At 45.4% G+C, this 25,772-nt stretch overlaps 3 protein-coding genes across 7 annotated transcripts in view; 2 read left to right on the forward strand and 1 right to left on the reverse strand.

Annotated features, from left to right (window-relative positions):
* VAMP1 (vesicle associated membrane protein 1) overlaps nt 1–24,541 on the reverse strand; it is a 99,414-nt gene extending 74,873 nt beyond the window's left edge. Inside the window, exons 1-5 of one of the 3 annotated variants that reach the window (XM_079141121.1) lie at nt 24,347–24,537; nt 21,553–21,679; nt 21,173–21,331; nt 20,415–20,466; nt 17,432–17,654 (exon numbers count right to left, since the gene is read on the reverse strand). In XM_079141121.1, coding sequence (XP_078997247.1) covers nt 17,635–17,654; nt 20,415–20,466; nt 21,173–21,331; nt 21,553–21,679; nt 24,347–24,348 — 360 coding nt within the window. In that variant the 5' untranslated portion in view covers nt 24,349–24,537 and the 3' untranslated portion in view covers nt 17,432–17,634. Of the gene's footprint in view, nt 1–17,431; nt 17,655–17,852; nt 20,010–20,414; nt 20,467–21,172; nt 21,332–21,552; nt 21,680–24,346 lie in introns of those variants that run through there. The other 2 variants (XM_079141122.1, XM_079141120.1) reach the window with 2 other exon arrangements.
* Nucleotides 3,714–9,469, forward strand: CD27 (CD27 molecule). The gene is made up of 6 exons (XM_079141108.1): nt 3,714–4,048; nt 4,224–4,355; nt 8,191–8,370; nt 8,586–8,675; nt 8,938–9,054; nt 9,331–9,469. Exons 1-6 carry the CDS (start codon nt 3,913–3,915, stop codon nt 9,453–9,455), a joined length of 780 nt encoding a protein of 259 aa, XP_078997234.1. The 5' UTR covers nt 3,714–3,912; the 3' UTR covers nt 9,456–9,469.
* TAPBPL (TAP binding protein like) lies at nt 10,279–17,027 on the forward strand. Of its 3 annotated transcripts, none has more exons than XM_079141097.1 (7): nt 10,279–10,424; nt 11,169–11,399; nt 11,546–11,818; nt 13,403–13,741; nt 14,674–14,772; nt 16,331–16,414; nt 16,598–17,027. In XM_079141097.1, the coding sequence occupies exons 1-7, from the start codon at nt 10,361–10,363 to the stop codon at nt 16,639–16,641; spliced, it is 1,134 nt and encodes a 377-aa protein (XP_078997223.1). In that variant the 5' UTR covers nt 10,279–10,360; the 3' UTR covers nt 16,642–17,027. The 3 variants fall into 3 exon arrangements, with proteins under 3 accessions (XP_078997223.1, XP_078997222.1, XP_078997224.1); XM_079141096.1 differs by having other exon boundaries at nt 10,280–10,424; nt 14,467–14,772; XM_079141098.1 differs by lacking the exon at nt 11,169–11,399 and having other exon boundaries at nt 10,346–10,424; nt 14,467–14,772.
* Nucleotides 24,542–25,772: the final 1,231 nt, after the last annotated feature.

Raw genomic sequence — 25,772 nt, forward strand, 5'->3', positions numbered from 1 at the left:
GGTACTGCCAAAACACAGGTTATATATATGGACAGAGTAGAATAGGGAGCCCAGAAATAAACTCTCACAAACATGGTCAAATAAAATTTTATGTGGGTGCCAAGACCCTTCATTCAATGAGGAAATACAGTCTTTTCAACAAATGATGCTGTTATCCATATGGAAAACAATGAAGTTATACCCTTATCTAAAACTAAATATAAAAAGTAATTTAGAGAAAAAGGGCTAAGGGTGTAATCCAGTGGTAGAGCACTCGTGTGGCACATACAAAGCCCTGGGTTTGATCTCCAACACTGCAAAAAAAAAAAAATAATAATAATAATAATAATAATAATTAACTCAAAATGGATCAAAGACCAAAACATAAGACCCAAAACTATAAAACCCTTAGAAAAAATCAAAAGTTTCATAACATTGGATTTGGCAATGATTTCTTGGGCATGACACCAAAGGCATAGGCAACAACAGAATAAATGAACACACTGGACTTCACACAAATATTAAATCTCTGTGCATCAAAAAACAATATAGGGGCTAGGGAGATAGCTCAGTTGGTAGAGTGCTCGCCTCGCAAGCACAAGGCCCTGGGTTCGATCCCCAGCACCGCAAAAAAAAAAAAAAAAAAAAAAAAAAAAAAAAAATATATATATATATATATATATATATATATGATATATATATATATAGATAGATCCCAGCTACTCAGGAAACTGAGGCAGGAGGATCACAAGTTCAAGGCCAGCCTTGGCAACTTACAAAGACCCTATCTCAAAATAAAAAACAAAAAAGGGCTGGAGATGTTGCTCAGTGGTAGAGTCCCTGGGTTCAATCCCTAGTACCAGGGCAGGGGGAGAGGAGAACTGGGTGTATAGCTTAATGGTAGAGCACTTGCCTAGCATGCACAAGGCCCTCTGTTTCATTCCTAGTACCATTCTCACTCCCCTCCCCTCACAAATATAAAGAGTAAAAAAGGCAAGTCATGAAATGGGAGAAAATATTTGAATATCCCCTTTCTGATGAGGGATTAATATCCAGAATACAGAGAACTCCTAAACTCATTAACCAAAAAAAAAAAGCTGATTAAAAAAATAAGCCAGGGGTGGTTGTTGTGGCTCAGCGGTAGAGTTTGCCTAGCATGTGTGAGGCACTGACTAGGTTCAATTCTCAGCACCACATAAAAATAAATGAATAAAATAAAGGTCTATCAACATCTAAAAAATATTCTTAAAAAAATAAGCCAAAGACTTAATAGACACTTCTCCAAAGATACACAAATAGCTCATAAGCACATGAAAAGATGTTCAACATCACTAATCATTAGGGAAGTAAAAATCAAAACTAAAGTGAAATACCACCTCACACCCCCAATCTCATATCACATTAGCACTGAAATTTGTGTCAATAGACAGACTCCCTCTTCCCTACCCTGTCCAGGACTTGCCCTGAGTGGAAATCAAGGACTTTGTTATCTGGATACTACAGAGCAGTGTGACTCCAGCTAAGATCTAGGTCACAGTGGTACAGCAAGAGGGTTTGGTCAGAACCTTTCAAAAAGTGATCAAAGTCCTCAAAAGAAAAGGGCTTATGTTGACTGACCTCTTTGCAGATGCAAGAAAAACAGAGAATTTTGGGGAAGAGACCATATATCTCTTTCCCAGACGGATGTGGGGAGAGACTGGACCCAAAAGAGAATGTGATCATGGATAATTTCAAGGAAAATGTCAGCAGGCTGCATTTCCAGGGCCTGTTGCACAAGAAAAAGTTACCGTGGAGGGAGCCGGCCTAGCACAGGGCAAGGCTCGCCAGAAGTTGATAAAACGATCACAGTTGCCCGAGATGAAGTCATTTCATTTGCCCAGAAAAGAATAAAGTCCAGAAACCTGGCTCTCCTCCTCCTGACCAGGTACTCCAGGAAAACCAGGAAGCCCCTGCACCTGCTTTGACCCCTGTGGAGAACTAGTATGTAGAAGAGGAAGATGTGCTTTGTCCCAGACAATGGAGGCCTTAAGTGAGTAAGAAGTTCATGGTCTAGTCAAGGTGTTAGGCTCTCAGTGTACTCCAAGCCCCATTTCAGGAATTTTCTCCCTAACTTCTAATCATTCCTCTCAGATCTCATTGGCCTATTGTCAGCTAGCCAGCCCACCTCCCAACATCTGCCTTAAGGTTTAAGATTAACAGTGACCTGGGAATGGGGTAGAACTGTTAGTGACAGAAAAGTCCTCAGATCCCATAGTTTTCACTTTCTGTGGTCCCTGCCAAAGAGTATGAAAGATGGCTTTCTTTCTCTCCTCCCTTCCCCTCCCTTTTCTTCTCTCTTTACTGGAGACTGAACCCTAGGTTCACTTACCACTGAGCTACATCCCCAATTCTAACTATTTTTTGAGACAGAATCTCAGTTGCCCAAGCTGGCATAGAACTTGTAATCCTCCTGCCTCAGCCTCTCAAATTGCTGGGACTACAGACACCCTTAGCAAGAAGGATGGTTTTCCATGAAAAACTTTTGAAATCACAACCATATGTGGCTTCCTGATTGAGTGGATCCTCCTGAGGAGCTATAGAGGGGGCTGGGGAAAGGCAGAAGGGTGGAAAAAATGAAGAGAAAGGAAACTGAAGAGTTAGGTAGAACAAATCTATCAGATCTACCAGGTGCAACCACAGGACTGTGACATTTCATGAGCAGTGTCAAAACAACTGTAAAGCCCCTGAATGAGAAGTGCCCTAGAGAAAAAACTCATCCCACATCACAGTCACTGGGGAAAGAATAGGGGGAGCCTACCCAGTCCATGTGTTCCCAGGACACAGAGTCCAATATATCCAAATCAGTCTTCCCAGCAGAAGTGGGAAAACAGGAGAGATGACCCCACAGGAACTCACCTTTAATCCCAAGCACCAAGAGCCAGAAACCCCAGGTGCTTCAGGACACCACTAATCTCAAGGTAGAGGAGGATAAAGATGGTGCTAGGGTTAAGGAGGAGGGTGAGCAAGGGTCTGATGGGCAGTGTATGGTGCCTGAATCACAGGCTGGCATAAAGATTAAAGGAGAGCATTGTGACCTCCTAGCACAGAGTATGGTAAGAAGAGACACAAGACTAAGTCCCTTGTCTTCAACTCTGAACAATGCTCTAGCAAATTCTTTCGGCCATAAAACAAAACCTCAATTGACACAATTATAGTCATTACACTTCTCATTTAGTGTAAACATTCAATAGTTTGCAACATAGATGTGTTTGATTTTGAGTACTATCCCAGCTTCAGGAGAGTGTTTTATAGTGCCAATTTCCTTCTAACTCAAACATTTGAAATCTGAAATTAATCTGATCCCAAGAGTTTCAGAGAAAAGTCTGTGGATCTACAGCAAGTCTGACTCCCTTTCCTTCTTTAAATTGGGCATCTCTGTGAAAGAAAGGCTAAAGGTATGGAAGAGAGGGGACATGTGGATTAGCTTGTAAACTGGGCAGAGAACTGATGTGGGATCCCCTGTGTGGATATTGATATCCAAGTCTGAAAATAGGAAAGGAGAGAAACTGTGTATATCCAACTTTCTTTGTAAAAGAAGCAGGCATAGAGGAGTTAAATGCTTCATATGAGGTGGGGGGAAAGGGAGGGAGGGACCAAGAGAGAAGCAGGGAGAGTCGGGGAGCCAAGCCACGGAGAGGAGATATCTTTGAAAAGCAGCAAGTCTGAGAGTTTCCCTCAGCATTCGGAAAGGGAGGAGGGGGTTGAGGTTGCTGTTATGAGAAAAGAAAAAACCAACCACAGTAGAGTTTCTACTGACATCAAAGGTTGGCTTGGCACCTGAAGTGGAGGATCTCAGAGAGTAACTGTGGCCACTGCCCAGTAGGTACAAAGAAGAGGCACCTCTACCCAGTGGTCAGCAACCAGAGCCCAGAAAGAGATCCCTGGATAGGAGCCATGGCATGGCCACCTCCCTACTGGCTCTTCATTCTGGGGACCCTGGCAGGGATCTCAGCAACTCCATCCCCCAAAAGTTGTCCAGAGAGGCACTACTGGGCTCAGGGAAATCTGTGTTGTCAAATGTGTGAGCCAGGTAAGAGCAGGCCTCTGCAGCGACTGGTAAGTGGGAAAATGGGACTGGGTTTAAGATGAAGGGAAGATTGGATGAAACTGAGCTCAAGCAAGGAGAGGTATCTGGGGTCTGTTAACTTGAAGAGGGAAGAGAAGTGACCTTCATTAGCCCTTGATTTTGAACCTTCTGCTCACAGGAACATTCCTAGTGAAGGACTGTGACCAGCACAGAAAGGCTGCTCATTGTGATCCATGTATACCAGGGGTCTCCTTCTCTCCAGACCACCACACCCGGCGCCATTGTGAGAGCTGTCGGCACTGTAACTTTGGTGAGAAGGGCAAGGGTGTGCAGGGAGTGACATTGGGGGAGCATTTGGGGGAGCTAGACCAGACAGCAGAACTGGGTATGGAGAAGCAAGGAGGACAGGTAGTCAGAACTTCATCTACTTCAAGGCTCATAGGAAATGGAGCCAATGCTGAAAAATGGGGGGTGCTGGGCAGGGCCTTTATTAATGTAAGGAGATATCTAGTATTTCAGGGAAGAGGGTAAGCAGAACTTGAGGGACTAGCAAGAAGGGGTCTATGGATAGGATCAATACAATAAAAAGAGGAATATGGCTGGGTACAGTGGCACACACTTAGAATCCCAGCTGCTTGGAAGGCTGTGACAGAAGAATCACTTGAACTCCGGAGTTTAAGGCCAGCCTGGGCAACATAGTGAGATGCTGTCTTTAAAAGAAAAAGAAAAAAGAAAAGAAAGATATACAAAAAGAAGGAGGTGGTTCTAGAACCCCAGATTTCAGGAAATTCCCAACCAGTGAACTGGCCATGTTCCCAGCGTGCATATTTGTAAGTTGGTTATTTAGAACTCGGAAAATGTCTCTCTGAGGAAATAACAATGTAAGCTGACAGTAACTTTTTTTGCACAAAAATATTTTGAGAAACTTATTTTAAAATTAAGAGATATAATATCTGCAGCTGTACTTATGAACTCTATTATTATTTCTCCTTCTTAGCTAGAAATCCAGAAACTATGTGTCTGTAAACACTAGAATAGCAAGCTTTAAAGTTGCCCCTTCCAACTTATGTTCTTCAGAAAGATACTTTGGAGGACTACTTAACTACTTAACTACTTCACTACTAAACTACTTAATTATCAAATGTGTTTGGTCTCACTAGGTCTTTTAATACTAGATTCTTTTTTTTTTTTTTTTTTGTGGTGCTGGGGATCGAACCCATGGCCTTGTGAATGCAAGGCAAGCACTCTACCAACTGAGCTATCTCCCCAGCCCTAATACTATATTCTTAAAAAAAACCAAAAAAACAAGTTTTGCCATTAGAAATCAAAGAGCAACATCCTGTAGCTCTGTGGCAGAGGGCTTGCCTAGCATTAACAAGGTCCTGGGTTCAATCCCTAGCACCACATTAAGGAAAAAAAAAAAAAAAAAAGCAATATGTTTAATATATAAAAAAATATTTCTCACTCAACTTAAAAATATGACTGTTAATAGATGCCTTTCTCCTCTTGCCAGCAGCCTCAGCGGTGTTGAAATTTTTTTGTCAGAGTCTCCCCCACTCACTCTGTAGGCCCCAGAAGAGGCATTTTCCAATTACTGAGATGGTCTTCAGTTCCTTCACTATGCTGCAGGATGGCCCAATCCATGATCCTTCATTGTGAGACTAAGTCTATAGATTCCAAAGTACTCAGGCAATACCAGGTTACAGAGAGACTGTACCCAGAATAAGTGATAGGGAGCAGACTGTGTGAGTCTGGCCCTCTCTGGATCTCCTTGTTCGCATCTATAAGATGAGGAAGTGCCTGAAATTAGCCTGGATTTTTTTTTGGCACAGATTAGACGTAATAAATAGAACCCCCAAGTCTCTGGATACTCATCAATGAAAATAATGGCACTTCTGTCAGGTGCAATAGTGCACTCCCAGTGACTCAGAAGAATGAAGAAGGAGGCTCACAAGTTTGAGACCAGCCTTAGCAACTTAGCAAGGCCCTAAGCAACTCGGCAAGACCCTGTCTCAGAATAAAAAGTAAACAGAAATTGGAGTATAGCTCAGTGGTAAAGTGCCCCTGGGTTCAATTCCAGTACCAAAAAGAAATTTAAAAAATGGCACCTCATCCAGTTTTTTTTTAATATTTTTTTTTAGTTGGAGATGAACATAATATGTTTACTTTTTTCATTTATTTTTATGTAGTGCTGATGATCAAACCCAGTGCCTTACACGTGCTAGCAAGTGCTCTAAAACTGAGCTACAACCCCAGGCCACCTCCTCCATTTTCAAGCATCCTCAACCCATTCTTTAAGCCTTTCTTTTCCCTTTAAGCAGATGCCCTCATGATCCCCTCAACCACCACTACCACCACCACCACCACCACTGTTGTCACCTCTTCACTGTCCCAGGCTGATCTTACTCTTCCTTTGCAGATCCTTGTCCAGGCTGGCTCACAGTTCCTGGTAAGCTACAAGGAAACCAAATTCTAGTAGCAACTCACAGCCAGAATTCTGAAAAGAGGTCACAGGGCCATAAAGATGAAAAGAGGGAATATATCTCTCTCCCTACCCTGACAAAAAAACATAAGCAAAAGAAAGTTGTTAAGTTGATAGTGGCCTTTGGCATCCTTCCTTTCTGCACTCCTCTTTCATCTGCCAGGGCTCCTAGAATTACCCAAGTCCCCACAAGTGTGCTGCTCTGAGGCCCCCACCAGGCCCCTGGACCAAGCCTGTTCCACATCCAAATCACCCTCTCTCAATCACAAACACCTGCAAACCCGACCCAGCCCCAGCCAGGGCAAAACTGTCCATCCATGGTATAAATGATTAGCAGCTACTAGCACGTGACCCCTACAGTAGAGCAAAATTTATACTTTAAAGGCAAAGGATGTCTGTAATTAAGCAATTCTCTAGTAAAGTCAAAAACTGGGCTGGGCACAGTGGTGCATACCTGTAATCCCAGTGGCTCAGGAGGTTGAGGCAGGAAGATTGGGAGTTCAAAGACAGCCTCAGCAACTTAATGAGGCCCTAAGCAACTCAGCAAGACCCTGTCTCTAAACGAAGTATTAAAAAGGGCTGGGGAGGGGCTGGGGCTGTAGCTCAGTGGCAGAGCGCTTGCCTGGCAAGTGTGAGGTACTGGGTTAGATTCTCAGCACCACATATAAATAAGTGAATAAAATTAAGGGTTATCAAAATCTAAAAAAATATTTAAAAGGGGGGGAGGGCTGGAGATGTGGTTCAGTGGTTAAGCACACCCAGTATGTATGTGTGTGTGTGTGTGTGTGTGTGTGTGTGTGTGTGTGTGTGTATATATATATATATATATATATATATATATACATACAGATATATATTGGGGATCACAGCAGTACTGTTACTAATTGCTAAATACTGGGAAACCCTCCAAATGTCTGCTAATAGAATGGATGAATACATGATGCCATTCATACAATGGAATATTATACAGCAATAAGAATGAATGATCTGGGCTGGAGATATAGCTTAGCTGGTAGAGTGCGGCACAAGGCCCTGGGTTCAATCCCTAGCCCCACAAAAAAGAAGAATGAATGATCTGCAATATAGATGAAATTCATGCTGGACTGAATAAAAGAAGCCAGACAGAAATGAGTTCAGTCTTCATGATTCCACCCATACAGTACAAAAACAGGCAGAATTGATTTGTGGTATTAGGAAGTCAGGAGAGTGGCCACTACTGGGAGGTTGGTGATTAGAAGAGAGCAGTGCTGGTCATCTCCTGTTTCTTGACATGCTGCTTGGCACACCTGTGGGTCTAATTTGTACTAATTCTTAAGTTTCATACTTATGATATGTGTCCCTCTCTATATTATACTTCAACAAAAAGTTATTAAAGCATTAGTGAGTATAAGAGAAAATTATGTAGGCTCTTTCTGCTTTCATTGTTTCTATTTCTGAGCCTATGAATTTTCTAAAAGGTTCACCTTTCTTAATAATAATTGTAAAGATGATAGGCAACATTGAGGGAAGGATAGGCCCTTGTGGGGGTGGATGAAGCAGTGGAAATGGAAAGGAATTCATGTCCCTAGATGTGGGCCTGAGATGAGAGTCAGGGGAATTAAGCAAGTGGACCCCACAGGTCATCTGTATGTCCTTTGTTTCCCCAACCCTCCTCTTCCCCCAGGTCTTCTCATTAGTAACTGCACCCTCACTGCCAATACAGAGTGTGGCTGCCCCAAGGACTGGCAGTGCAGGGACAAAGAGTGTACAGAGTGTGATCCTCCGTCAAACCCCTTGCTGACCACTCATCCATCTGAAGTCCTGGGCCCATACCCACCACCCACCCACTTACCTTACACCAAAAGTAAGTTCCAGGCCACCCCTTGTTCAGTCACTTGGAGGTAGGGGCAACACCCCACCAGCACTCTCCTCTACCTCACCCACCCCCAGATCGACTCTTCCTGGCCAGCCTGTACAGCCTTCCCATCTTATCCTGTGGCAGCATGATGCCATAGGCTTTCAGACCAAAGTGCCCTCTGGGGTTCCCTGCTGCTACTCATTCTGTCTCTGTTTTTCCAGAGATGCCAGAAACCAGGACGGTTAATCATGTGCAGACTCGGGCTGATTTCAGGCTGCTGCCTTCCCCAACTCTCTCCACCTACTTGCCACGTGAGTTTTCTCCCTAATCTCCACCCCCAGAGAGAATGCTTACAGGAGCATCCAGGAGAGAAGCCAGCCAGGAGTTCCTAGGAATAGAGCTAAGAAAAAAGGGGAAAGCAGAGTCTAGCAATTAGAAGAGGGCAGGTCCCCTGGCGGGAGGAGATAGAAAGTGGGGGAAAGGAGAGAGGCACGGGAAACAGAAGGACTGGGCATAGGAGTGAGGGGCTAGACCACTCCCACCCTCACAACCATATGGCCCTGTCTTTCACAGACCAAAGGTCCCTGTGCAGCTCAAACTGTATCCGCATCTTTGTGATCTTCTCTGGAATGTTTCTTATTTTCACCCTGGGAGGAGCCCTGTTCCTCCAACAAAGAAAATATGGATCAAGTAAGAGACAGAATATGGGCCTCCTGTTCTGCCCCTGTACCCACATCCCAGCATCTCAGCCCAGCTGCCCATGCCTGGAACCTCAGTGAAACCTCCCTAACCCCATCTGCAACAACCTGGCCCCTCTTTCCAGTTCACTGGCACCTTCCCTAAGCTGGCAACCCTTCCCAAGCTGGCAACCCTCCCCTAAGCTGACCCTCCCTTGCTTATCTCTCCTTCCCTTCACTCCCTTGCCCCACTGCTGGCCAAGTCTCTCATCTGATTCTCCTTCTGCAGACAAAAAAGAAAGCCCACTGGAGCCTGCAGAGTCTTGTTCTTATAGCTGCCCCAGGGAGGAAGAGGGTGGCGCCATACCCATCCAGGAGGACTACCGAAAACCAGAGCCTGCTTCCTACCCTTGAGTCAGCGCTGGGTGTGGAGTAGAGGGGAAGGTCATGGTTGCAATAAAGCTCTTGCCTCCTTTCCACCCCACTGACTGTCCGGAAAGCCAGACCTGGCAGCCTCTGATTTAAAACAGTCCTCTCATCAGGACACTTTCCTGTGTACACTTAAAAGTGCCTTGCTGAGATTGGCAGTGAAAAAACAGGAGACTGGTTCAGCAAGCTTGGCCCTGTATTATGGGAGGGCCCAGGCTTTAGCTGTAAAACACACTTCTGGCTGCAAAAGCCCCACATGCTATAGCCTTGACCAACAAAATGGGCAAAATAAAAATGAGACGCCCACACTGCAGCTCTCCAGCTTTCTCTCTGAAATTGCAATTCCATAACAAGGCCAGTCCCAGCCTCATCTGTCAGATCAGGGATCTAAAGGGGAGGGAACTTTCTCCAGTGCAGCCTGTTTGAGTTGTGGTATGGCCAGCCTGAGGGTGGTGGGGCCACAGTGGGTGTGGCAGACAGGCTACTGAGGAGCCCACTTCTGGTTCTATTACCCCTCCCCCTTTCCATAGTTACAACTCCACTTTCTTGGGTCTGATGGGAAGCAAGAAATACAGTGATGCCAGATCTTGAAATCACCTGGGGGTTTTTTTGGGGGTGTGGACAGAGAAAGGACAACAGCCAGCAGAGCTTTGGCAGCTGCTACAAATGGCTTCACCGAGAGGCAAAGGCACTCACGGTGACACTTCCTCTAAGTGAAAGCGAAAGAGAAGTCAGTGAAGACAGAAGAAACACACGGGGTGGTTGGCCAAGCAAGGGGTATTGGGAGAACCCCTCTTCTCCAGCCCAGGCTTGCAAGTGGGGGCGGGGGGGTGGGTGGGCACGGGCAGCGAGAAACACAGTGGGAGAGGAGGGGCCTGAGAGCAGCCTCCATGGACACTGAGGCCGGGTGGTATCTGCTACTCTGCTTGGCTCTGTCTGGAGCTGAAAGAACCGGTGAGTAGGGAGCACTAGCTCGGGGAAGTGCTGGGCCCAGGTAGCCACACACAAGATTTTAGAAGCATAAAAGAGGCCAGGAATTGTTTCCTATCACCTTCTAAGCCCAATAGTTGAAAGACTTAGCAGCCGGTGTCAATTATATGGGTGGGAGAAACTGAGAAAAGGGTATAGAAAAAAGGGGCCTGCTTGTGGAAGTGTCAGGAGAGCCACTGTCTTTTGGAGAGTGCACTGACCTGGGAGCTAACACCTTAGAAGAGGAAGGGGGCTCCCCAGGCTAGGAAATTACTTGGGAGGGGATCACTGGTGGGGGAGGGGAAGTCACAGCAATGGCAGAAAGCAGAGCAGACTCAAGAAGCCTGGCTGGGAAACGGATGGCTATTACTGCCCCTAGCAACAGCAAGTGTCCCAGCCCTATTTGCTCACTGATTTGTTTTTGCTAAGAATTCCTGTGACGGAAGACAGTCTTTTATTCCACAGTTAGAAATAAGAGTAAAAACTTATACCTCTCTAAGCAAGACAGATCCAGGACTTGAATCACACCAGAAAGTACCTAGAGTAGCAAGTGCCTCCTAGAAACCTAGTTTTGTATATGATGCAAGAATAGAGGCACACCGACAGCTAGGACCCTATAAGACAATTTTTACCCCTTGATGAGTCCATAGTCTGGGGGATGGGCATGAGAAGCAAGTGTAGAATGACTTTCTGGGCAAGAGGGTTCTCACCCCAGCCTTTCCTCTGCAGAACCCCATGCAGCAGAAAGGCAATGGCAGGCAGTGGATGTAATCTTAGACTGCTTCTTGGTGATGGAAAGTGGGCACCGAGAGGCTTTTGCCAGCAATGGGAATAGGAAGAAGGCCTTGCTTTTGCTGAAGCAGGTACCAGTGCTGGATGATGGTTCCCTGGAAAGCTTCACCGATTTCCAAGGGGGTACAGTGGACAAAGATGACCAACTTGTTATGTTTGAGGCCTCAGGTAAAAGCCCTCTGTCCATCCTGTGTTCTTAGCCCTGCTGGGACAGCCACCTGGAGCATCCGTTTCTGATTATACCCCCATACCTGCTTCCCATTAGCCTTCATCTTATGCATCCAATTTGACCTGTGTGCCACCCTTTTTCCCAGTGGACCTGGTACAGATTCCCCAGGCTGAAGCCTTGCTCCACGCTGACTGCAGTGGGAAAGAGATGACCTGTGAGATCTCCCGCTACTTTCTCCAAGTCAGACAGGAAGCCACCATTGAGAAGGCAGCTTGGTTCATCACCAACGTGCAAATATCTAGAGGGGGACCCAGTGTCAGCATGGTGATGAAAACTTTTGGGGATGCTGACAATGGAGCTATCTGGCAACCTATGCTGAATCTACCCCAAAGCCCCCAAGGGACTGTGCGGACTACAGGTGAGAAAATGAAACACAAGAGGCACAATGGAATTTTTGCTTTTTTAAAGTCCTGAGTGATGGGAGGATAGAAGGACAAGAATAAGTTCACTTCCATCTACCACAGCAGCATCTCAGGGTACTCCCTAGGTCTTGGTCCTTTCTTCCTAAAAATTCCTGCATTCCAGGCTTGTGGTATAGTTCAGAGGTAGAGCACTTGCCTCGCACGTGTGAGGCACTGGGTTTAATCCTCAGCACCACATGAAAAAATTAATGAACAAATATATTGTGTCCATCTGCAACTAAAAAAAAAAAAATTAAAATTCCTGCATCCCTAAGAGAATGCTGGGAGGCACCTACTCAAGTGAGTCAAAGCACAAAGACAACCTATGTACTATCTCAAAAGTGCAGATAATTTTTATCTGTGGGTAAACAGGACATGTGAGACTATTCATTGTATGCTGTACATTTCAGTCATATTAAGAATAGCCCCAGTTTTCCTCCAGTGAAAATCTAAGCTAATTTGATGCTTCAAGACAATTACAGCTCCAAGAGTAGTTGTACACATGTGATCCTAGTAATTTATGACTCTGGAGGCTGAAGCAGGAGAATTACAAATTTGATGCCAACCTCAGCAATTCAGCAAGACCCTGTCTCAAAATAAAAAATAAAATGCTCTGGGGCTGGGTGCAGTGGTGCATGCCTATAATCTCAGCAACTCAGGAGGCTGAAGCAGAAGGATCACAAGTTCCAGGCCAGCCTCAGCAACTTAGTGAGGTTCTAAGCAGTTTAGTGAGACTGTTTCAAAATAAAAAAAAATAAAAAGGGCTGGGGATGTAGCTGAGTGGTAAAGGGTCCCTGGGTTCAACCCCTAATACCAAAAAAAAAAAAAAAAAAAAAAAAAATGCTACTAGTATGTGTAGTTTTTATTTTTATTGTCTTTTTTTGTTGTTGTTGTTGTTTTTTTTTTTTTTTTTTTTTGTAACAGGGATTGAACTCAGGGGCATTGACCATTCATATCCCCAGCCCTATTTTGTTATTTAGAGACAGGGTCTCACTGAGTTATTTAGCACCTCTCTAAGTTGCCAAGGCTGACTCTGAACTCAAGATCCTCCTGCCTTGGCCTCCTGAGCTGCTGGGATTACAGATGTTTGCCACAGCAACCTGACTTAAACAGATGAGCTTATCAACACTAAGGGACTTATCACAGAAATACTAAGAAGAACCACGGTACTACACGTTTGTTGTTGTTAGGGTTTTATTTTTGGGTTTTTGCAGGGGTTTTGTTTGTTTTTTGCTACTCTGGTCATTCTTACCTGAAGGTCAACAGCAACCCATAATTTTGTATGTGCATTTTTTTCTGGTGAGAGGTCCACAGCTTTCATCAGATCACCTAAAGTGTAAGTTACCCCAAAATGGTTCAGACCACCATGTGTACCATGCTGCCATTCCAGAGCCCCATTTCTTTTTGGTTGTTTGATGCAAAAGCTCAACTGAGTTCATTGTCCACGGCAGAAGAATGGGGCAGGTGTATGTTCACAGCTCATAGACCAGGTAACCTCAAGGAGGAAGCAACCCACAAGTCACCTCCTTTTCTTTCCACAGTGGAATTCCAGGTGACAACACAGACTCAATCCCTGAATTTCCTGCTGGGGTCCTCAGCCTCCCTGCACTGTGGCTTCTCCATGGCACCAGGCCTGGATCTCATCAGCGTAGAGTGGCGGCTGCAGTATAAGGGCAGTGGTCAGATGGTATACAGTTGGATAAGAGGGCAGGGGCAGGCCAAGCGACATGGTGCTACCCTGGAGCCTGAGCAGCTACTTATGGCTGGGGATGCCTCCCTCACCCTCCCCAGCCTCACTCTAAAAGATGAGGGGACCTACATTTGCCAGATCACCACCTCTCTGTACCAAGCTCAACAAATCATCCAGCTCAACATCCAAGGTAAGGTTAGGACCCAGTTATTCGGGATAGAGGGAATATGTCTCTTGGGAGTGTTTTCTAGATTGGGATCCAAACACAAAGGCAATTTCCTGAGAGGCAGATGCATTTAAACAACCTAATGCTGCCTTCAACCTGGAAGCACAGATGGCATCAGATAAGGTGTCCCACTGAACTCCAAGATAATTCCAGCAAGAAATATCCAGCCCAGGATCCTGTTCCTCTACCCTGTACATCCTCTACATCTGCAATCACCCCAGTCCATTTGGACCACATCTTAAGGAGGGGCAGTAGCAGACTAAGGAGGGGTGAATGGAATAGGTTTGACCAGGAAAAGAGCATTCTGCCACTAATATCCTTCACAATTGCTGACATGTAGGAATGATAAGAAGCAAACCAAAGGGGCTAGGGGCATGCTCAGTGGCAGAGCACTTGCCTAGCATGTGTGAGGCCCTAGGTTCAATCACCAATTCCTCATTTAAAAAAAAAAAAAAAAAAGTTAGCCAGTCAAATTTTAATTGACTTTACTACTACTTTTCTAGAAAATGTGCCCCCTTATGGCCTACATTCAGATGGATTCAAGCCCCAACCCCTTGAAACACCACTGAGGAAGAAATTTCAGCCTCCACTACCTACCCTCATTATCAACAGGAGCCGAAAGGCTTCAGGTTCCTCTGCTGGCCCCAGGTGGATTCCTCTGGAATCTTATTCCTCATTTTTTTCCTCAGCTTCCCCCAAAATTCAACTGAGCTTGGCAAATGAAGTGCTGCCATTCACTCTCATCTGCAATGTTGCTGGCTATTATCCTCTGGATGTGGTGGTGACATGGATCCGAGAGGAGCTGGATGGAGCCCCAGCTGAGGTGTCTGGTGCCTTCTTCTCCAGCCTCAGGCAAAGCATGGCTGGTACCTATAGCATCTCTTCTTCCCTGACAGCTGAACCTGGCCCTGAAGGTGCCACTTATACCTGCCAGGTCACCCACATCTCCCTGGAGGAGCCCCTTAGGGCCAGCACCAGGGTTGCCCCACATACAGGTACTAAGGGTATCCTCCTTTCCCCACCTCCACACTTGGGCTCATGGCTCTCCTGTCCCTAGCTTGTCTTTAGCCCTGTGCTAACTGCCCATATGCTTTGTTCCATCCCAGCTTCTTCACACTCCTGCCTCTGCTCCAGGCTTTGTCTTTCCCATGGTAGCAGCCTCTACAGCTTCTACCACACATCACTTGGGATTCCATTCCATCTCAGCTTCCAGGGAACCAGGCAATGTGCTTAGACTGCAGATCAAGGTTGAAAGATACCTGATCCTGCCCTCTAGAAGCTTACTTAGTTCAGCTGGAGAGACAAGACTAGGGAGACTGGGAAGATGAGCTGGAAAAGATACTTGAACCCAGTCAGATAGCTTAAGGGGAAGGGAACACACAAGACAGAGAGAATGGTACATGTGAAGGTACAATTATAAAACAGTCTACTAAAAATTTAGGGAACTGTAAGTAGTTTAGCACAGCCAGAGCCAAGGATATATGGGAAAAGGGGAAAATGGCTATGAAACTAAAGGCAATTCTATTTATTGAGCATTTACATGAATCAAACACTGTGTGAAGCACTTAAATTTTAAGTATGATCTCATGTATTACAACTCTTGTTTTATTTACTTATTTGAGATGGGGGTCTCACTATGTTGACCAGGCTGGCCTAGAACTCCTGAGTTGAAGTGATCCTCCTGCCACCATGCCCAGCACAACTCCCATTTATAGATGTGTGAGCTGGCAATTGCACATGTTATTTTCCCAAGGTCACCTACTTAATAAAAATGTGAAAAACAGGCAGGCTGACTCCCCTTACAGACTTAAACCCTGCAATCTCCATGGTCCTTCAAACTGGAACTTCATCCTGAAAGCCACAGAATGTTGGTGAAAGGTTTTAAACAGATAAGGGTCAGGAAAGAATCTACACCTTGAAATGGAAACATTAGGTGGCACATGCCTGTAATCCCAGCAGCTCGGGAGGTGGAGGCAGGAGGACTGCAAGTTCAAAGACAGCCTCAGCAAAAGTGAGGTGCTAAGCAACTCAGTGAGACCCTGTCTCTAAATAAAATACAAAATAGGGTTGGTGACGTGGCTCAGTGGTCGAGTGCTCCTGAGTTCAATCCCTAGTACCCCCAGCCCCTCAAAAAAAAAAAAAAAAAAAAAAGAAATGCAAACATTAGGAACATGGGGCATTATTTGGTTGCTTACTAAACTATGGGCTTCCCCAAAACTGAGGTTTTATCCCAGTTTACATCATTTCCCAGCTATTTACAAAATCCCAGTTTACAAAAGCTATTTACAAAATCCCGTCAATGCCTAAATCTCCCTCACAAAACAACTTTTAAAATGTTGTACCAAGATAGGAAGAGGCAGAAAATTCTGTGTGGAGTAACACGGAAACATCAGACAACACTAAACAAATACAGAAGTTACTGTGTGCACAGTTTCCAGCTCTTTCAATGCGGAGTAATGAAAGCACAAGTCTGTGCTTCTCCTCCCTGGGGGGACAATGGCAGTAAGGGCTCAGCACATGAGATGATTCCTGCTGATATTCTCTCACCTACAGAGCAGAGAATGGCCTTTGAAGTCATCTTTGTCGGCAGTCTTTTCCTTCTTGCACTACTATACCTGGGGCTTCAGAGACAGCAAGGTAAGTGCCTGGTCACCCTCAGCTCTGGCCCCTGACCCACCCTGCTTGTTATCAACCCATTCTGACCACCTCCCCACCTACACCAGGGGTGAAGCCCAGACTTCCTGAGTTTCAGCTGCCTCTCCCACTTCAGACAGGCTCCTTCTTTTGGTAACTAATCTTGTTCCCTCTGTTTTCTCCTAGCTTCCTCACCAAAGTCTGCCAAGACCCTGAAGTACTCTGAATAACTACTCTCCTGCCTCAATTATAAAGTCAGAGTAGTCAGGTTTTCTCAGAAGGACCTTATACTGAGTCACAAAGCAGAAAAAGCCTGAAGGAGGCACCAGGTCTGGGCGTAAAAGGACATACAGGACAGGTATTTGCCTTCCTTCACTATGTGCCCTGGGCTGATGTGTCAAGAAGGAAGGGAGGAAGGAATAGGAAGGCAGAATGTTTGTGTGGAGGTTAACACAAATGGCTATATTTGAGATGAGGTGGTAGGAAAGAAAAATAGAAATGGAGAAAGGAGCAAGTAAGGGACAATGGAATAATAGAATAAGGGGGTAGTGGTTGGGCCACCACACATAATTTTGAACTGTCAAAAATAAAAGTCCTTTGTGACCACTGAGACAAAGCTTTTCCATTTTCCTATTTTTCTCTGAAAAACAATTAAGCCCTGTCCCCAATCCTAGCTGCTCCAACTTGCAAAATATTTAAAGGTGTGAAACAAAGACTTCATCTCTGCTGCTTCATGTAACCCTGAACTGCAACTAAGATTCTGATCTTTCAGACAATTGCCAGGAACTTCAGAATACCTACAATACCTCCCACTTCATCAGCTGTGGGGAAGTGATTTTTCCTATTGTTCACTGCTATAATGTGCCTGGTCAGTACAATGGAACTCAGCATAAGATAACCACATGAAGAGTCTGGGGTCATGACTCAGTGGTAGAGTGCTTGCCTAGCATGCCTGAGGCACTGGGTTCGATCCTCAGCACCACATAAAATAAATGATTAATTTTTTTTTTAAAAAAAGTGTCCATTTACGACTAAAAAATATATTTAAAAAAAGAAAACTGCATGAAGATAATAGGCAGAGAAGGTGTATGCTGGAGGCCACATCTGAACATGTCCCCAAGGATAGGAAAGGCAGGCCAGGGACTAGGAAGGAGGCTGGTGAAGAAACCCAAGAAAACCTGCAGTTGTTTGCCAGTGTGACTTGCCTACTCAACTTCCTGTTGTCACTTCCTCTCACCAGCACCTGCAAAAGTCAGGCTGTTTTAGATATAAATATTGAGGGCACAGACCACTTCCTCTGCCAACACACAAACCTTTAATCTTCATGAAAACCACTCAAACACATAAGCTGTCCTTTTGTCCTTTAGCAACATCAGACTGCTAGAAAAAAATTACACCCCCACCCCACCAGTTATTCCAACCCAAACAACAACCAAGCCAGTTTAGTGGTAGGAATTTGTATTTTTTTTTTTTTTTTGCCTTTGTTCGGAATACATGAAATTGGTAAATATGCCACATGCCTTTGGTGAAGTACAACTGTTATTACTCTATACAAGTGTGAGATTGGGGTTAGGAAAAAAGACAAAGAAGTAATGACAGACACACAGTGGAAATCCCACATCATCTCATGGCAAACTGAAGAAAGGGATGTGGGAAACTCAGCTTCATTTGACTGCAGAGTCCCAGGGTTTAGCTGCATATTTGCTCATGCACATGGGTGGTAGAAGAAAAGGGGGATAGCAAAGACACAAAGAGGATTCCAGGTGGGATGAGAAAGAAAGTAGAAGGGATATCACCCCCAAAAGAGCAAAGCCAACTATACTTGGTGAGCCTCAGAGGCACAGAAACCCAGGAAATAAATCCCATAATAGGGTTGGGTGGGCTAAGAGGGCGAATTTGCTCCAGGCTTGGGGGCACATCGAGGACAGTGGTGATTCTTCTCCAGCGGTGACCCCCTGCATTAGGCAAGGAGGAGCCCAGAGGAGAGTGGAGACCTTCGAGGGGGACGCTGGGAGGGTACACTGACTGTTTTCTTCCAGCTCTTCAGTCCTGCCCTAGGCAGGACGAAGGAAATATGGGAAAGGGGGCAAAAGGAAAGGAAGGATGGTTTTGCACAATGAAATGCTGCTGCATGGAAAGTGGGTATCTGGATCCAGCCCAGCATGTCCTCAAACTCTTTTGCTTGTGGACCAGAGAAGGGAAGGAATAAATTGCTGTGGGTATTTCCCCTCCTGTTCCCAGCCTGCCCTCCTCCCCTATCATCTGGATTTATCCCATGTAACATGCTATCCTAAAGTTCAGCAGTAGATCCCAAGATAGGCTAAGAAGCTCCCTTCCTCAGGTTCCACTGTCTGGCACACAAAGCAAGCAAAGAGGAGGAAAAGAAAGGGAGCAATGTGGGATTCAGATGGGTGAGGGCAGTTTAGAAGGGGAACATACTGCAGGAAGAACAGAGAGGTGGCTCTGGATGCAAGGGCCCCCATGATAGTATAGCAATATACAAGCATACCTGTTACAGATTGTCAACCCTCCCACTCCAAGACTGAGTTAGTGGATCTACTGGACTTCTCTAAATCTTCACGATCAAACAGGGCTCATGGGGATGGTGTAGAGGAAAGAATTCTATGGGAGTCTAGAACCTTACCTCTAGAAACCTCACATTTATCAACAGGAAGGGAGGAATAGGACCTTCCTTAACGAGAGGGCAAGAAGTGGCTTCCTGCAAGCTTGTTATTCTCCAATTAGGCCCCTGACTCACTGTTTCTCTATTCTCTCTATGCCAATAATTAAAATAAACCACAAGCACCAAACTCTAGCTAGTTGCAATTATTTGATGCCATCACAATACAGAAAACATGAAAGAGAGACAGCTCCTTCCAATTAGAAGTAAATGGAACTGCTTCTAGGATGGAAATGAGAGTCTCCTGGTAGTTTTTTAATCAATAAGTGCTTGTTTTCCAGGCCTACAAAGAACAAAGACTATAAGACTCCCCAAAGACATGAAAATCTTGGGCTGACAAATTAGCAATAACTGCCAAAAACAGGTTGGATTTTCTAAAAGGACCAGACTGGCCTTTGGGCAGAACCCCAGGGCTTTCTACAGGCCTGGCACAGGAGAAAAGCTAGCAAGTACAGCACTGAGCGAGCCACCACTTCCCAAATGTTCATGGTCTCCTCCTGCCAGAGGCCTAGCCTTTCAAGGAGACACCATGGATACAAATATCCTTCTCTTCCCCAACAACCTTGACAGCTTCTTGGGCACTTAACCACAGTTATTCTCCCTCCCCTTGGCAGCCATTTCCTTTAGGGCTTGGGGGAACATAAGAGTACATAAGAAGTGGGGAGGAAGAGGCTCCAGCTGTTGATCTTCAGGTAGTGACTTCAAGACTGTGCCACGAGCAGCATTTCTAGTGTTGAGGGACAGAATGCAAATGAATGCAACAAAAAAGGAAAAATGGATGATGGAGAGGCCCGGGTTGGGATGGAGAAAGGCAGATGGGGAAGTTTGTTGAGAGAGCAAACAAAGGGAGAAGGACATGAGCTTGAATGGCAACGGAAAACAGGGAAGGGGTGGCACATTCTTAAGTAAAAAAGTAGACTGGACACAGGAATCAGGAAGTCCCAGACGGAGAAGAGAAAGAGACAGGAGAAAACAAGAGGGCAAATTACATCCAAGTTACTAGACATTCAAGTCTCTCAGTTGCAAGTGCCCCAGCCCCAAGGTTTCCCTCTGACCCAAGCCAGTGAAAAATAGCATAGCCCCACTTCCTCAGAACAGAAGGGGCCATCCCCCACAATGCCTTGCAAGGGGCTTGTCTATTGAGGAAATTCCTTGTTTTTGCCCTTCCTCCCTCCCAAACCAGGTATGATCCCCAGCAGCAGTCTCCATACCTCAGTCAGAGCAGCCCCACTCCCCAGGCAGGCAGGCAGGCAGGCAGGGCTGGGAGAAGACTCCGGGACCTTCCCACCTCTTCACCCCATCAGCAACCTCAGCGATACTTACTTACAATAACTACCACGATGATGGCACAGATAGCTCCCAGCATGATCATCATCTGAAGAAACATGGACAAAACATGAGCCTTTGGACTTGGGGAAGGAGGAAAGGAGCCAGGACCAAAGATGTAGAAACAGAATTTCCTCTATTCTTGGGACAGTGGAAGAAACCACCCATCACCCAAACACCTGCATGCCTCTCAGTGAGGCCCAACCCTTTGCTTCCCATAGGATCATAACCCCAGCACCATGTCTGTAGTTTTTCAGAAACAGTACTGGACCTGCAATTCGCTCCTTTTTGCTTAGCTCCTGTTGCCTGGGGGCTTTAAAAGGAATTCCAATGAAAAAGCAGACTTTAGATCTTTATATTCAGTTGTTGGTTTTCATTGTGAAATGTTTAGTGCATATTCAAAAATTTCAGGGGCATTCACACTTGAATCATTGTGCTGCTGCTGGTTGTGTCAAAGAAACTTCTAGTTAAAATTTTTTGCCTGAAACTCCTATGGGAAAGAGCTACTCAAATAACCATTCTAAACTCCTCAGGGTAGCATGTTCTCAGTAAGTGGTTCTGAATACTCTAGCCTACCCTGGTGGTCAATTCATGTAACTCATCTCAAGGAGGAGGTATTCAGATTTTCCTCCCAAGAACCCTGCAAGGCAGAGATCTGACACCAGTAGAGAGAGGAGATGTAGAAGCTGAGAGTTTTCTTGCCTTCTACAAGTAGAAGCATAGGAAAAGAAGGGAGAGAAGACAAGGAAATTCACCTTGCAGTTTTTCCACCAATACTTCCTCTTTAGTTTGGCAGCACTGCTCTCAAATTGTGATGCTCCCGCCTGTAAGGCATCAGCTCGGTCATCCAGCTCTGATAGCTTCTGGTCCCTCTCCAGGACCTTGTCCACATTCACACGCATGATGTCCACCACCTAAAAGGAGTGCAAAAACAAGGCCGTTAAGCTTTCCACTAGAGATAGAAGAAAAAACAACAACTTGGGAATCACAAAGTCTGGACCCATCTACGGGATGCTTTGCCTCCCAGAGTCTTTAGATATCACCCTTATAAAAAACAGAGAACAGACAAGAGGCTCCCTTCTGTTTCTAAACTTCTAAGGTTTAGAAACTCTCAGAGAAATGGCTATCCACCTACCTCCTCCACCTGTGCCTGGGTTTGCTGTAGTCGTCTGTTACTGGTCATGTTAGGAGGAGGGCCAGGGGGACCCCCACCTGGGGCAGTCCCTTCTGTCCCTTCAGTGGGTGGCTGAGCTGGAGCAGACCTGTGGAGAGAAGTGGATGGAGTACACAAAGAAACCAAGACAAGATAGGAATCATATGCATTCTCACCTGATTCCACCAAAGCAATTATGATTAAGTTATAAGCAAATGGAAGGGATTCTAGCGATGCAGCATAGAGGCAAGGAATAAATGATGAAAGATCCTGTAACAACATTTAGATGGAGTTCAGAATACCATTAAGGGATCCTGTTTCGGGCTATCTTCTGACCCAAACTGAAGCCCATCTTCTGGTGCAATGGCTTCAGGGACAAATGTGCCAGCCTTGGCCTAAATGGCATTTCCCTGGCTGTCAGAAGCCTTCACATGAAGATGAATGGAAAAACCCAATACGGATAGGAGAAATCTGTAGAAAACACTAAACCTCAGGACATGCAACGTTTGAATGTAAAAGAAAAGGCAAGCTGACCAACTCTGCTTATGGTGATCCAGTTATTGGCTGTTTCACATGGTGATCAGTATATCATCAGTGCTGCTATAAGGACAACTTGGAGAGTCACCAAAGGCAAACTCCATATAGGTAGAGTGAGTCAGGATTGATTGTTTGCATTGTTTTTGGCAGAGAAGATAGGGGTTTCATTTAGATTGAATCTGGTGCACAAAGCAATTGCATTAATTGTGGAAACTGTTCCAAGAGCATAGACAGGAAGCAAAAATGCTAGAAATAGTTCTCAAGGTACATGCATTATAGACATTCTGTACCTTCCTTCTGTAGATCTGGCAGAGTCTCAGGAGACTGGCCTAGTCCCGTGTCCCAAAAAGAAATCTTGGTTTACACTACTTTACACATGGCAACTGTTTCTCTTTCATTACCACTGGAGGCTAAGACATCCCTTAGTCTTTGGAGGGAATAATCCAGCGTGAGGTCTTCAAGATAAACTTCTCTCCCAGTCCCAACACATGGGGACTTAATTCACCTAAGGAATTTCCAGAAGTCTAACCTAAAGAATGAGATTTTCTCTGCCAAGGAAAAAAACCACAGGTGGGAGGAAATCTCTAAAATTTGAAGGAGAATATAAATTTTCATAACTCATAGAGAGGGCGAACCTCACAAAACAATTCATCAGAGGAGTCAAAGAATAAATGTATCACAAAAAAGTTACCCAAAAGGAAATTCCTTGATACATCACAACAGAACTAATACCTAAAAGCTCCTCTTTCTTAACTAACTGAATTTCTTTCAGTCTAAAAATAAAGGAAGACAGTTAGAGATTCTATACTAGAAGATTATACTGATAGCCTCATAAGGAATCATTTTTGTATTTCCCTCCAAGTCACAAAGAGGGTGAAGGAAAGATACAAAGCCCCGGAACCCTAAGACTCTTATGCTGCTACTGAGATATTTAAGCAATCTAGTTCTAGACTGAAGGCAGAAATTACAATGAGTAAGTAGCAGCCGGTGTTGGAAGCAGTCCAGGATGGTGGCACCAATGACAAGATTAAGGTCAAAGATCTCGTGATTCCCTGATAGCCACCATGCTTCCTCCATCCCTCCTTTCATCCCACATGGATAACATCTAGAACCAGGCAGCTGAGAAGGATCCCCCTCCCCAAAATGAAAATAATTGGTATCTTAGAGCTTGTCCAAAATGCACAGAATATCATCCATAGTTAAAACTGCAGAAATCAAAGAGGAAAAACCGAAATGGCTACAAAGCCTTTGGGGGACTGAATTCACTTACTACTTGTTGGGAGTTAAGTAGAACACTCAGCAGTATCACATCCAGGAAGAGTTATAACTCTTATGTAATATAAGTAAATCTTTCCCTTTTTAAAATCACTATGAGAAGGAATACAAATACACCGAGGACCAGGACAAAATTCCAGGTAGTATCAGAAAAAAAAAAAAAAAAAAAAAAATTTTATTAAACATACTATGGCCCTGAGCGGGAAGTACTTAATTGGTCTAGCCATAATTCTCCCTCAAGATCTTGGGAAGGGGATGATGTTGAAGATGGTTGGAGACTAAACTCTGCCATGTTGGAGAAATAGTTCTCCCTATTTCTCTCCCAAATACTTGGCTAGGACTTGATGACGGGAAAGCATCTCCTATAAGGGTGGCTTTGGGATGAACGGTTGCATGGGATCACATGCCCCTTGAGTCTTTCTGAACTGCACACCTGGCGCCAGGTGTGCGGTTCAAAAAGAGAACTGGCAGATAAGTTTCTGGAGCTTTGATTATGGCCTTGAGGACAGTGCATCACACTTTGGGTGGGGGGCATACACAAATCCAGAGGCCTCAAGGCAATCCGAATCACTCACTGGCAGGTGCACCCATGACTGTCTTTCCAAAGGTTCTAAGTACAGATTCAGTCAGATGACATGATAGGGTCTTCAAATTCCCTACCCATACCCGCCTTCGCCCTCTCTGGGATTTCACTATACTGAGACCAGAATAAAGCGCCACGCATAAGAGAGGGTGCAATGAACGTGGGACCCCCTCCCCGTGGGGGTTAGCTGTGGCTGATGCGGGAACCGAGTGCTGCCCCACTCCCGGGGAGGGGGGGGGGGCGGTCTGGGGGCGGCGCGAGTTGGTGGTTCCGGCGTCGCTGCAGCTGCTGCAATGCGCCATTTTCAGTCCCGCAGAATCGGGCGCTGGGGATGAGAGTTGGCAAGGAGGTCTCCAGCCCCCTACAACAAAGTCAACTCACATTTTTCTGACAGGAGTGCGAGTCCAACTCCTCTCTGGAGGCTGAGGCGGCGACACCCGGCGGAGAAACGCTGCGGCTGAAGCAAACGGAACTGTAGAGCTCCGCCTCCCACAGACCACCCGGTGCTCTAGCTGCGGTGCAACTTACTGCAGCTGCCGCGCCGGACCCCAGCTTTATTAGTGCTGGCCACGCCTCCCGGATACCGTTAACATCTTAGTCCAATCCACGCCCAGACTCGTGTCCAAGTATAGCAGTACTATCCCGCCCAGTCCCTGCAGATTTGCCAATCAAAACTCTCCTCCTGTTCCGACTTCGAAAAGGAGCGGTTGCGGTCAGGATTTTCACTGACCAATACAACAGTAGTTTGCTTACCTGTCTAGCTCAGCAATAGGGCGGGGTGGAAATATGGCCCAGCCTGGAAAGCTGCCTTAACGGTTTGAGATAGGCCCTTTTGGTGCCACCCAACCAATCTCTGAGCAGTTCCTGGGCCCGGGCCCACCCATCGCCCGGGGCTCTGTCCAATCAAGCCGCTCGCTCTGACAGTTGCGGGCCCGCCTAGTCTCGGCGCCCAGAAGCTAGAGTCCTTAAGGCAGGTGGAGCCTCAGCTGTGTGTGCACAGCCCTGGAGTCCATCCCTGGCCGGCGTTTTACCCCACCCGCCAGCCTCTGACCAACAACCCTGAAGTTGCAGAATCCAACAGACAGAGCAGAGCCATCGGCTCCCGGAGCAAAATTTCGGGCTAGGGGTTCAGTCAGACCAAACACTAAAGGCTTCGATCTGCTTCTTTCAATATAGCCTATCCCAAATTGAACCCCCCACCTCCCAACTCTATTCCTCTAATCCCTCTAGGTAGGTTCAGTGGCCTAGACCAGAAACCTGGAAGCCATCCTAGGTTTCCTCCCCTTTCATCTTAACCCCTCCTCCAAAGGAAATTCACCAAGTCAGTAATTTTTTTCCTTAATGATTAAAGAATTCTCTATTATCCCTTTCCTGAACATCAATTATAAAACTCACCATTATTTTATGCCCTGCTTTGAGAAAAGGCTACAAATAAATTGACTGTTTCTTACCACTTAGAATTTCTTACATTTATTGAAAGTGTAGGTTTGTATGCATATAGATTTTATCACATTTCACTCATGCTTACATAAAAAGGAAAATAGGAATGAGTTGACATTATACCTACTAACTTACAGAAATTCTTAATAAGTCATGTTTTTTGGCTCAGTTTTAGATGTCCCTGAATTTCTACACAATGTAGTCCTGTGTGCATGCCATGAAGAACTCTGATAATATGGCATTTCCTAAGACTTCCTCTTTTGTCTTCCAAGTCTCAGGCACCCTTTTTGCAAGTTTTGATGCTCATGAGCAGCTCTGACAAATACAGTATGACTACTGTCTGACTAATAACTATAGTGAAACATTC

The sequence above is a fragment of the Sciurus vulgaris genome (assembly GCF_902686455.1).
Source record: "Sciurus vulgaris genome assembly, chromosome: 5".
Classification (NCBI taxonomy): domain Eukaryota; kingdom Metazoa; phylum Chordata; class Mammalia; order Rodentia; family Sciuridae; genus Sciurus; species Sciurus vulgaris.